This window comes from Diceros bicornis, chromosome 18, assembly GCF_020826845.1.
Source record: "Diceros bicornis minor isolate mBicDic1 chromosome 18, mDicBic1.mat.cur, whole genome shotgun sequence".
Taxonomy (NCBI): Eukaryota; Metazoa; Chordata; class Mammalia; order Perissodactyla; family Rhinocerotidae; genus Diceros; species Diceros bicornis.
In genome coordinates this window covers 54,347,519-54,359,363 of record NC_080757.1, presented here as the reverse complement: position 1 = coordinate 54,359,363, position 11,845 = coordinate 54,347,519, and the positions used below count along the sequence as shown (strand labels likewise).

The following is an 11,845-nucleotide window of genomic DNA, read 5'->3' as shown; positions in this document are numbered from 1 at the left end:
GTGTGGCACGGCTACAAAACAGCTAGGAGGTGAGCATGGCTGAGGTGGACCGTGCCCAGTCAAAGGTACTAGTCCTTTCAGTTGTGAGAGCTTGCCTTCAATGGCGCTAACAGGCAGATCCGCAGTTTCCTCTTGTACTAAGCAGATTAAATAAACCCTGCTCAAGTTAGAGTTCATTGCTCTGTGATTTTGAATGGTCCTAAATGATTCTAAATCTCTGTCCAATTTAAAGATCACTGTCCCAGCCACCCAGAGGCAGGCTTCCCCGTGGTGCTTATATACTTGATTGGACATTCGTAAGTAAGATGTCTGCTGGTTTTGTCTCTGAAACTACCACAAAGTACACTTTCTGCCCCAACCAACTTCCTCCTTCCTGGACCTTCCAGCAGTGTGTGTTTATAGCGCCCTCTCCTGTCCAAAGAGAAGACAGACTTTTCCACCAGACTTGGCTGCCCCCCCCATACGCTGAGCCGGGGACTCAGAGTGACAGAAACTGCCCCAGATATAGAAGACGCCTATGTCTCCTCATGTGTTCATGTCCTTCCCCCGCCTAGCCTACATTTAGCAGTTTTGTTGTTTAAAAATGCTGTCTCCTGTGGTCTGTTAACCTCTATTCTCTCTGGCTTGTGTCTAGCTCCCAACCAGCAAGCCAGTATTTCTGCACCAGTATTGGCCGGTTTCTGCTCCATCTCTCTATGCCTCTTTTCCTCCTTTCCTGGAGAATTGGTGGGTAAAAGCAGGAAGGAGCAGGGATGACAGAAGCCCAGTCTGTTTAGGTATCTCCCCAGCCAATCAGATCCTGGGGCTTGGAGACCAAGAGCTGAACCCATGGTGCCTCTGACCTTAGCACAGGAGAGCAAAAGATGCAGGCTGCCCCCAGCCCAGCCATGGGCGTGCATTGCTCTCTTAGGCCTTTTCTCCTAAGGTAGTGAAAGTAAATTATAATGGGTGATTGAGGATGGGAGTGGATCTTGGATTAGGGGGCTGCAGTGAGCTAAACTGTATCCTCCCTAAACTCATATGTTGAATTTTGTCTAATGTGACAATATATGGAGATGGGGTCTTTGGGATGTAATTGGATTTAGATGAGGTCATGAGGGTGGGACCTTTATGATGGTATTAGTGTCCTTATGAGAAGAGGAAGAGAGAACTCTGGTCCTTCCCTCTGCCATGTGAGGACACAGCAAGAAAGTGGCCATCTACAAGCCAGGAAGAGAGCTCTCACCAAGAATCGAATCGTCCAGCTCCTTGATCTTGAACTTCCCAGTCTCCAAAACTGTGAGAAATAAGCGTCTGCTGTCTAGACCCCACCATGGGATTTTGTTATGGCAGCCCGAGCAGGCGAAGACGGGCACCCAGAACCTCTCTCTTCTCCAATGAAGTTTAATACACTGCTCTATCTGTTCTTCTTCCCTTTCTCCATCTTCAAAACAGAACAAAACGAAAAAAGCATGCCATTAATTATTCACTGGAAGCCGTGTTTCAAGTCAATTAGTTGTCTGAGTTCCCTTCAGGTGGAGCAGAGATGGCTCTGCTGCAAGCCCGTGCTCTGGGGGCCCCTGCATAGGTTCATGGCAGATCTGGGACTTGCACTGTGACTCTGACTCTAATTCCAGGCTGCTGAGGCAGCCCTGCGAGCAGCTTGGGAGGAAGGGTGGTGTTAGGAAGGAGGCACGGTGTGGGGACTGTTTTGTGCCGAAACCCTGCAGTGTAAAGGCTACTTCAACCGTGACTCTTACAGTCTCTTTCATTTTCCTTCCAGATCGAGTTCTGTCCAATCCTTTTCCCTCTTCTTGACACTCACTCTTTCTGCCTCCTTATCCTCAGCAACAGTGGGCCTCTGGGCTGCGGGCAGCACCTGGAGCACCTTGGGAAGCAGGGACCAGGGGATGAGGGAGTGGGGATGGTGTGGGGTAGAGAGCGGATGCACGTGTCTGCCTCTCTGGTGTCACTGCTGCTGGCCTGGTTCTGCTGGTGGAGGATGCGCCTGACCCTGCAACTGGACACTCTGTTCTAGTTGCTGCTACATTTGAGATGGAAAATAGAAAAAAATATACAATAATCACAGTGAAAAGCTGACTCTGCCCTGCCTACCCTTTGGTTTCTGTGTGTGAAGTGGGGCAGAGGATGGGTTTGATGCAGAGGGATGGTGGGGTAAGGAGGATCTTCGCCCTCTGTGATATTGAACAGCTTCATCTGACTGTCCTGCGTTTTATCTTCTTGCTTGTGGCTGGCACGTGGTGTGACGCACCTCCCACTCCAAAGGCTGTCTGGCGAAGTTCTGCAGTAATGCTCTCTCCTTGGCTCTATGTGTGGGACGAGAGGCTAAGGAAGTGGTCCTGTTTGGGGTTCAGGGAAGGTTTTTCTAAGAGAAGGGTGACATTTTAAACATACATCATCCACATGGAAAGGGAGAAGGGAGAGGCAAAGCAGAGTGACCCAGGCTTCTCCGGCTCTTTCAAAATGAATTGTGTTAGTCTGCCTCTGCACTGCCCCTCCCCCCACCTGGAATTTACAGAGTGAAATGTATGGAGAGAGCGCCTGGGAGATGAAGAGCCTTCTACAGAGTGCTGGCTCTGGGGATGGAGGGAGATGGGATATAAAGGAGGGAGAAAACCCAGATCCTGTCCCCAGAGTCTTCCAGGAGAGCTCTAAGCACAGACCCAGATCGGAAGGAGCAGGATTGCAAGAACGAGGCAAAGTGGAGCCTGGGAAAGCCGTGCAGCCCCTCCCGATGTGGCACCCACTGTATCTGCACCGTTTGCGACCTTCTAATTACGCCGCTGGTGGCAAGAATGAGGTCATGGTGTCTGCAAGTGACTTTCCCAGTAATGAGCCCCTCTCAAAGTGGCAGGCTCCCTGCTCAGCCTCCTCCCGGGCCAGCAAAACTCTGATAAGAAGAAAATCAGAGTTCCTTTCCTGTGTGTGTGTACAGGCTGAGGACAGAAAGAGCCTGAGCTCTCTTCTCCATCCCAGATGGATGGAGACAGATTTGCTGTAAGAGTTGCTGGTAGGGTACCGTCCTCTCCACTCACTAACATGCATGCATGCCCGGAGACTTCCAACAGCAAAGGAAACCTGCTCTCACACTGCAGCCCCTGGTTGGTCCCCAGTTCTGGCCTTTGGGGATTAAACTCCCAGAAGAAGGTGCATTGTGCAACCATGTCTCTTCTTACAAAGAGAACAAATGCTGTTCAGGGGCCTCAGGAGCATCCAGTTCAGACTCCCGGCTGCTGGAAGTCTGGGATTGGATTCCAACAGGGTGGAATCCACCAAGGTTTCAGACATTTGTGTCCATGTGAGCGCCCACCCTCTGAGAACAGAGATGCAGCCTTTCTGCTGTTTCTTTGCGGGCTGAAAAGGAGAGGTTCAGGCAAATCTGGCTCTCAGGCCCCCTCTGTGAGCGAGCAGTGTAACAGCACCCTGCAGACCAGCTGTTCTGCATCATCTGGGAAAGGCCTGAGCTCTAGGTTGGAGTGTTTGGAGCATGTAGTAGGGGGCGTGTGAGGTCACAGCCAGGCATCACTAAGCAGCTGGAAGTGGCATGGCCACCAAGGGAAAGGAGGGCTGGCCATACCTAGGCCGCCTGTCCCCAAAGCCCTGCCATTTACCAGCTGGGCTTCAGGTTGAGCACAGGTTGCCAGTGGGGGAAAAAGTCACAAAATGTTTGAATTAGGTGATTGAAGAACTGTGGGGAAGGCAGGCTAGCTTCTCAGCCATTTTCAGAAAATGCCCACAGTTCTTTCTCCAAGAGAGCTGAAATGAGAATATAAAAGTACTGAAATGTTTGCCATGGCTGTGTCCACTCCACAGCAATCAGCAGGGGTGCCCTCTGGGGTGGAGGGGGCCCTGCAGGCAGAACCTCTAAGGACAAGGCAGGAGAGGCATCATGAGGGGCCAGGCTAGGTGAGACCACCAGCGAGAGGAGAAAAGGGCTTGTGCCAAAAGGCGCAGGGTCTCAACAGCTCTTTGCTCCCCAGCAGAAACACCAAGAGGCAGGGCTGACTTCTCCCAGTGGCTCAGCAGGCACAGTGCCAGGGAGTACCTCTTTTAGGGGCCATGATAATGTTTTAATTTCTTTAAAATCTGAAGAAACAAATGAAATTTTAGGTTGAAGAAAATATTTTACTATGTAATATTAATACATTGGTCTTTATACCAACACAGTCATAAAATACTATTTTAATTTTATTTATTTTTTTTTTCCCCCAAAGCCCCGATAGATAGTTGTATGTCATAGCTGCACATCCTTCTAGTTGCTGTATGTGGGACGCTGCCTCAGCATGGCCAGAGAAGCAGTGCGTTGGTGCGCTGGTGCGCCCCCAGGGATCCCAACCCGGCCCGCCAGCAGCGGAGCGCGTGCACTTAACTGCTAAGCCACGGGGCCAGCCCTAAAATATTATTTTAAATTATTATTGTCATTTTATAGAGGAAAGGGTCCACGGAAGCAGAAACGTTTAACCGGGTCCTGCAAACCGGAGCTGGGCTTCTGGCCACTGCCCTGGAGGGTGCTAGTCCTGCTCACTCCTCTGGGCCACGAGGAGGGAAACCTCCCAGTGCTCTTCTTCGTGGCTCACTCACCAATTCTCAGTTCTCCTACCCTTTGCAAGCAGAGCTCAAAAGAAAAAAAAAAAAAAAGAAACAAAGAATGCATATGCCTTGGCACCGACTTCACTTTCTCAGCCATCCGTAAGTCCCTGGCCTCTCTTTTGTCTTGCTCTCCGCCCTGAGCGTTTCCAGACTTTTGAAAGCCTGACCTAGGAAGGGGAAACTGGAATCAACCACTTGACCGACCCTCTCTTCCCAACACACCTTCCAACCCTGTCACTCAGTGTCTGGGAAGGTTGTTGGGGTTCTCGGTTATGGGAGAGAGTGGGAATCAGAGGAGGCCTCTGCGAGAGGGGTGGGGGCCGAGTGGAAGGAAAGGCTGGCCGAGAGAGCGGACGGGCTCGGCGCGCATCCCTCTTCGGTACGGTACGGGGTTGGCATTGCTGCCCTCGGGCGAGTCCCGGAGACGCTGGACGCCCGCGCCCGCGCAGACTGATTGTGTTTCTGCGGGGCTCGCTCCCGGGCCTGGCTCGGGGCCGCCGGCGCCGCCGGCGCCGCCGCCCCTCCCTGCGCGCAGGCTGCTCTCCAGTCGCGGCCACGGGGTAGCGCTCGGCCCCCCTCTCCGCGTCTCCGCCTCCGCCTCCGCCGCGCTCGTCCCCGGCTCACGCTGCCCCCGCAGCTCCGGCTCGGCGCAGGCAGGAGCGGTTCTCCGGACGCCGAGCCCGGCAAGCGGAGGGCGGCGGGCTCGGCAAGCGGCGGCGGCTGCCGAGGCGGGCGGTGGCGGCGCGGCCGAGGCGCTGGGGCAGGAGCGGCGGCCGCTGCTCCTCGAGCCGGGGCAGTCGGCAAGCGCCGGGCGTCCGAGGAGGCGCCGCGCCCCCGGAGCCGGGGCTGCCCGCCGACCTCTCCGTGCGTCTTGCCGAGAGCTCCGGCCAGGGCGCGGCGGAGGGCAGAGCCGCTGGTCTCCATCGGGCCGGCAGGAGGCTCCGTGCCCGGGCGCCGGCGACAGCCGGGGTCGCCGAGCCCAGCAGCCGCCCCCGTCGCCCCGAAGCCGGCGTGGACATGGGCGCGCGGAGCTGCGCGCCGGGCCGCGGGACCCGCAAAGTTTGCTAGCCCGCTGGGCGCGGAGCCGAGGTCACGCCCGAGCCCGGCGCCCCTGGGAGGGACCGAGAGTCCCTGGATTGGGCGCCAGGGCAGTGGAGCCGAGAGGGGTGGCTCGGCCCCGCCAGATGCCGCCTGCAAAGTTAGACAGAAGAAAACTTCAGCTCCAGGGAGATTCGGACCGCTATGCTAACTGCGGCCCCCCAAACCCGCGCCCCTGAAGGAACCCCGGCACCCGCGTCTGCCGCCGCGCTCGGCTCGGGCCCGGCCCCGGGGGCACGGCGCCTGGAACAGCGGTGACTGCGTCCGCCCAGAGAACCCAACGAGGGGGCGGGGAGGGGGCGGAGGGCGGGCAACGTGGCCACGGGAGGAAGTTTCCTGAAGTTGTCCTTTTATTCCGGAGCTCGGCCCGCGACTCGGCCGGATCACGGAGACCGCCCTGCCTGGGAGAAGAAGTCGGAGTTGGGGTGCTGAGGGAGGGAGGCGCCCCGACTCCGAGAGCGCGGCTTCTCCTCTTTCTCTTTGCTCGCCCCTCGCCTTCCGGGCGCGCCGCGGGATCGGACTCAGACAGAAAAGGAGGAGAAAGGGTTGGGGTCGCCTGAACTGCTCCTCCCAGGCATATACCGCCCCGGGCCAGAGCCGCGTAGACTCTCCCCGGGCGAAGCCGCGGAGTACCGGACCCCACAAGGATTATAAAACAGTGCGGAGGACCCCCGCCCGCCAGGCTGGTCACCATGTGGGGGCCGCTGATCTGGACTCTGCTGGCCCTGTACCGGATCCGCGCGGCCGGAGCCCAAGGTACGCAGGGCCACCCCAGCGTTGGGCTGGGGAGGGGGCTAAGGAGGAAGCGGTGGCGGGAGCTCGCTGGCCTCGGGGTGGCCTCCTGGACGTCTGGCTTAGCCCTCTTCAGGGAGTTTCAGGATCCCATCCCCGAGTTTCACGGGGTGGGGCAATCTTTCCGAGAGACTTGTGGCTTCCGAATGGGGGGAAGGTGGGGGTCCGTGCTGGGAGGCGTCGCCCAGACAGGCTGAGAAGCAACCAAGATGAGGTGGGGCGTCGCTACCCCCTTACACCCACTGTGGGTGCCCTCGGGCCGGCGTGGGAGAGGCGAGCCATTCCGTGCCGGGCTCGGCACCCGCTCCCCCGAGCTCCTCAGGTCGGGCTCCGGTTCCCCGCTCGGTGTCCGCGGGGAAGGGCAGGCCCTGCCGTGCAGGCGCTGGCCCCGGGGCCAGGGAGTGGGGCGGGAGGGCGCGAGGAAGGAGCCCGAGTCGGGCGCTGGGTGCCGGTTGGTCGTTCCGGGAGGGCAATTGCCCGGCCTGGCCGCGTACCGGAGCCCGCGCCTGGCTGCCTGGCCGGCCGCTGGGGCTGGGGGGGCTTCGCGGTGCGGGCCTGGAGCCGATGTCGCGGGTGCTGCTCCGGACCCACCGGGGCGTGGTGCAGAGGGAGGGTCTGAGGTCCTCTCACCTCCCACCCCCCAGACACACAGCCTCTGCCTCTGCCTCCAGCTCCGCTGGCTGCTCGATTGTCTCTGCAGCCACCGCTCTGACCTGTAGCTGCCTGGAGCAGCTTCGCAGTGGAGAAGGGCTGGTGGGTTTGGGGGTGGGGGAGTATTAGGAGGGATGAGGGGGCGTGATACGCACTGCCCTTCTCCAAAGGCGGATGCCCAGACATGCCCCCAGCCCCTGGGCAAGTCCCAGCGGGGGAGGGCGGCTGCACCGGCACTTCCTTGCCTTTGGGGTTCTCAGAGCCAGAGAGCGGTGCCAGCGGTGTCCGAGCGGCGCCTGCTGGGGGTGGAGGGAGTCGAAGCCTGGATGGATCTCCAGGACTCCTGGGGCTTGGCCTTGCCTCTTCCAGGCTCGGGAGGGGGCCTGGACCCACCCGGGGGCGCCGGTCTGCGGAGGCCGGAACCTCGAAAGGGCCCCACCCCACCTCTTGGGTCGCTGAACCGCGGGGAAGAAGGGACCCTGGTGCTCCCAGTGCCAGGCAGTCCAGAGAGCCAAGATCAAAGAGATTAAAAAAATCAGCTCTCACTCACAGGGTTGAGGGGAAGATTTTACAGTGTAATTTACATTAAAGCACTTAAAAATTTTGTAAGTGGCCCTGTAAATGTAAGGTAATAAAAGTTATTATTTTTATGATCATCATAAAATCTTCCAGCAGGCAGGGACCTCAGAGGTCGTCCTATTCTAGTAGCCATTTAACAGACGGGAAAACTGAGGTCCAGGGGCCGTTAAATGACTTGCCCAAGGCTGCTAGGTGACCTGGCGCCAGAGTCAGGAACGGGACCAGGTGGTTCTAAGACCCTGTCTCCCTGGAACTAGGAGCATCTGCAGCTGGGTGGGCTTGCCGGTCCCAACAGGACTGTGAGGCTGGCAGATTAGGAAGGGGTTGTGGTCTGCCCTCGACACATCACAGATTTGCTCTGAGATGCCCGTGGGATTACTAACCGAAAGCCAGGAGACAGGGAGGGCTCTGAGGGCTGTCAGCCTCTGTTTGGACCCTTCTACCTTAATTACTGCACAGACTCCAGCAATGGCATGATTTCCCTGGGCAGGGGGCTCACTAGTTCTTGTCCCATCCAGGACCAGACCCGTAAGGAGTCCCCAGGGCACCTGAAGGTCCTTCCTTCCAGATCATCAAGTCTCTTCCATGCCCCACCTCCACACCTGTCCCATCCACCTGAGGCCAAGATTCCACCCGTCCTGCTGAAGGGAAGGCCAGGCCACCTCCCGTCCCTGTGTTTCCTGTGGGAAGGGTGTGCCCCTGTCAGAAGCCGTGAAGATCTTTTGATTGATTCACTCCCTCTCCTGCTTCTCTTGTTTGCTGCCTTTTTGAGTGTGGCTGCCCAGGTCCCCTGCTGCTCCGTTTGTCTGCTCTGGCTCCAAGAGAGTGTTTTCCGGCGTCGTCAGGTACTTTCCTCCATTTGTCTCCTGGGCAGCAAACCGTGCAGGGGATTGTGGGAACTTGGTCTTGGCTGAGGCTTGGAGGCAATGCTGAGTTCAGATGTTAGGGGGACAGGTTGGGTGGGATGGGGTGGGGGGCCTCTCTTATCTGCTTTGGGGTTAGAGAGCAGAGTTTCTCCTTTGCTTCTCCTTGCCGTGACCTTTGGGGTGGTTGCAGCCACTGGCAATCTTTGTCACTTCTGAGCCCCTGAGACCCATTCTCCAGTCATGAAAGAGTGAGGGACCAAGCAGCGTTCCTCTCTTGGGACAAATCTCACATTTACCACCGCTGGATGTTATCTAGACTTAGCCTCATTTTTGTCATGTGCTGGACCTGGCGACACCACCTGCTTATACCAAAAGCCATCGTTGGACCATTTCCTTCCGAAACTCAGCGTCGCAAGATTCACACTCCTTTCCCAAACTAAGTGCAGTGCTGTTGTAGAAAGAGCAGAGTTGATGTGAGGATTAGAGGTATTCAGGGGAGGCCCCACAAGTGCCCGGCACTTAGATGGTGCTTAATACAGAGTAATTGTTGTTATTATGTTGCTATTATGACTACTTTTACTCTATAAGCCAAAGGACTGTGATGAGCGGTTCCGGCCACCCACTGAAAACCGTTGAATGCCTTTCCCTCTTCCTTCCTTCCTTGGCTGCATCACTGTGTCTCCCAGTGGCCCTCCAGTGGTCTCAGGCTGCACTCCCAGGCACCTGATTGGAAAGGTCTAGGTGGGCCTGGATGTCTGCATTTTAACAAGCGCCTCGCAAGATTTTTCATGTGCCATGAAGCTTGATTACTGCTGGAGGACATCCTGAGGAGGCAAGAGGCTGGAAGGAGGGCAGCCGCAGCCCAGCCAGCTGGTCCAGAAGGTTCTTTCAGGAGAACAGGGCCTGGAGGAGGAACAAAAGGGGGTCTGAGCCGAGTGAAGCAGGCAGCGGGGAAACCCTGGTCCAGAAGGTTCTTTCAGGAGAACAGTGCCTGGAGGAAGAACAAAAGGGGGTCTGAGCCGAGTGAAGCAGGCAGCAGGGAAACCCTGAGTGAGGGCTGGGAGGCCCAGCCCCGGAGGTTCCTGCAAGCTCCAAAGGGAGAAAGTTTAGTGCTGAGAGCTAATCACCACAAAAGCCAAACAGCACACGCGGGAGCGGGATGAAAGTTTAATTACATGGTGTGGCTAAGCTGTAATTATTAATTACTGACAGCAAAAAATAACTTATTGATCAGGGCCTCTTGCTAATTACCACAAGGCTGAGTGTCACGCTTGCCGGAGGCTCTCAGCTGATACGTGTCAAAGTCCCACACAGGAGTGGCCAGGGGCACCCCTGCTCCCTATGTCCCCTTCTCCCATGGCCAGAGAGGTGGCTCTCTGCCCCACACCCCCTCTCCCTCGACCTGTGTGCCCCTTGGCTTCCGCTGGGGAGTCTGGAACATTCTGGCTGTGGTTAGATGAGTGACAGTTTGGTGCTCCTATTGGCTGCCCCTGCCTGGGACAAACAGACCCAGGACCCCCACCCAGAGGCCGAATCACGCTGGCAGCCTGACACCTGCCTCGTGCATTTGTTCCGCAAATATTTATCGACCGCCTCTCCCTTATGTCCTCTGCTGGAAGGCCAGAGTAGGGGCCAGAAACCTTGTTCTATCAGGGAAGGAAGGCTGGGAAAGAGGCCAAATCCTTTACAGCATTTCTCTGTTTAAACAGTGCCTGAACAGCCGACTTTGAAATGATGTGTTAAACTGCATATTGGTATGCATTTGACTTTGTAACACAGGACACAATTGGGCTGTAAGCTAAATGGTAAGGGAGAATGAACTTGTTCTCTGTCCTGAGGACTAGCATGAATCAGTACATTTGACTTGAAAGAAACATGAAAAGTCATCTAGTGCTGTCCTCTGTCCATAAACCTGGGACAAGTGGCCATCTGGTCTCTGCTTGCATGCTCCTGGTGATGGAGGACTCACTACCTTACAAAACAAGCGAGTTGTTAGACAACTGTGCTTTATGTTCATGAAGAAATTGGCCTCCCTGTGGCTGGTTATCCTAGGATTCGGCTGTGGTTGAAGGAGTCCTCTGATTGGCTGGAGCACCCCCTCCCCGTCCCTCCGACTGCAGCCCCTCGGGGAGTCAGGAGACTGAGTTGGAATTGATGTTGGGTGTTACATCTGCCTGTGGGATTTCCACCCTGGTTCCCCCTGGAGCACATTGCCGCAGACGGCCCTGGAGCTGCCTAAAGCGGTGAGAATTAGTCATCATAATTTGAGGCCTTGGGATGCCAATAGCAACAAATGGTCCAGGAGCGACTGCCGGCAGCGGCCTCGCTGCCTGTAATGGAAAGGAAAACAAGCCTCGTGGCTGAGACATCCCGGATGCTCCTTGTCGTCCCACCCGCTGCTGTCCACACATCGGGCAGAAGGCAGGGCCAGTGAGCGGTGCTGAACAAGGGGCTGTCTGGGGCTGCTCAGGGTCCTGGGGGACAGGGACGGGCTGCACAACTCAGCTCAGCTCATCAGACTCCTCGGGCCAGGTGTCTGGTCCAGGAAGCCCCTCTCTGAGCGCGGGGAGCCCTGCTGAGGCGCCTCTCTTTCAGATATTGGGGGTACCCACATGGCGGACTCCTCCCAGCCTGGGCCCTGGCCCCTGCCTCCACCTCTGAGCGACCCTGAGCTGAGGCTCAGTATTCTCACCTGTACAGTGAGGAGACAGTTGAAAGTAGCTGTGTCTATTTCATAGGGTTTTTTTGGATGTTAAACAACATTATCCCAACCACTTAAAAAATGCTCTTAACACAGGTCAGGTGTTTATAATGTGTTGGCCTCAAGGTGTGAACATGTCACAACCCCACCCCCTCGCTCCCGCACACCAGCCTCCCCTCCAGTCTAGTCTTCACTCTCTCGGGCCACCACGCTGACCGCCTCTCTGTTCCCAGAACTCACCAGGCACGCCCCGGCCTCCCTCCTGACACTTGAAGTTCCTGCCATCCCTACGGCCGCGCCCACACCTTAATTCCTTCTGGACTTTTCTCTGATGTCCCTTATCCATCCCCAAGCGCCCTACAACATGGCATCTCCAGGCACACCCTCCTTCCCCTTCACTTTCTCCATAGCACTCAGCTCCATCCCACATGTACTGACTTGTCTGTTGTTGCTCTTTCTTCTGGGGGAAGGGGCTTTATTTTATTCACTGTTATTCACAGCTATCCCCAATCACTAGGGCCATGCCTGGCATGTAGAAGGAGCTAGACAAATATGAATGAGCGAATGA

At 56.6% G+C, this 11,845-nt stretch overlaps 1 protein-coding gene across 3 annotated transcripts in view; it reads left to right on the top strand.

Moving 5' to 3' along the window:
* Positions 1-5,995: 5,995 nt before the first annotated feature.
* SDK2 (sidekick cell adhesion molecule 2) overlaps positions 5,996-11,845 on the top strand; it is a 266,842-nt gene continuing 260,992 nt past the window's right edge. For all 3 annotated transcript variants that reach the window (XM_058561479.1, XM_058561480.1, XM_058561478.1), the window contains exon 1: positions 5,996-6,444. In XM_058561479.1, coding sequence (XP_058417462.1) covers positions 6,381-6,444 — 64 coding nt within the window. In that variant the 5' untranslated portion in view covers positions 5,996-6,380. The remainder of the gene's footprint in view (positions 6,445-11,845) is intronic.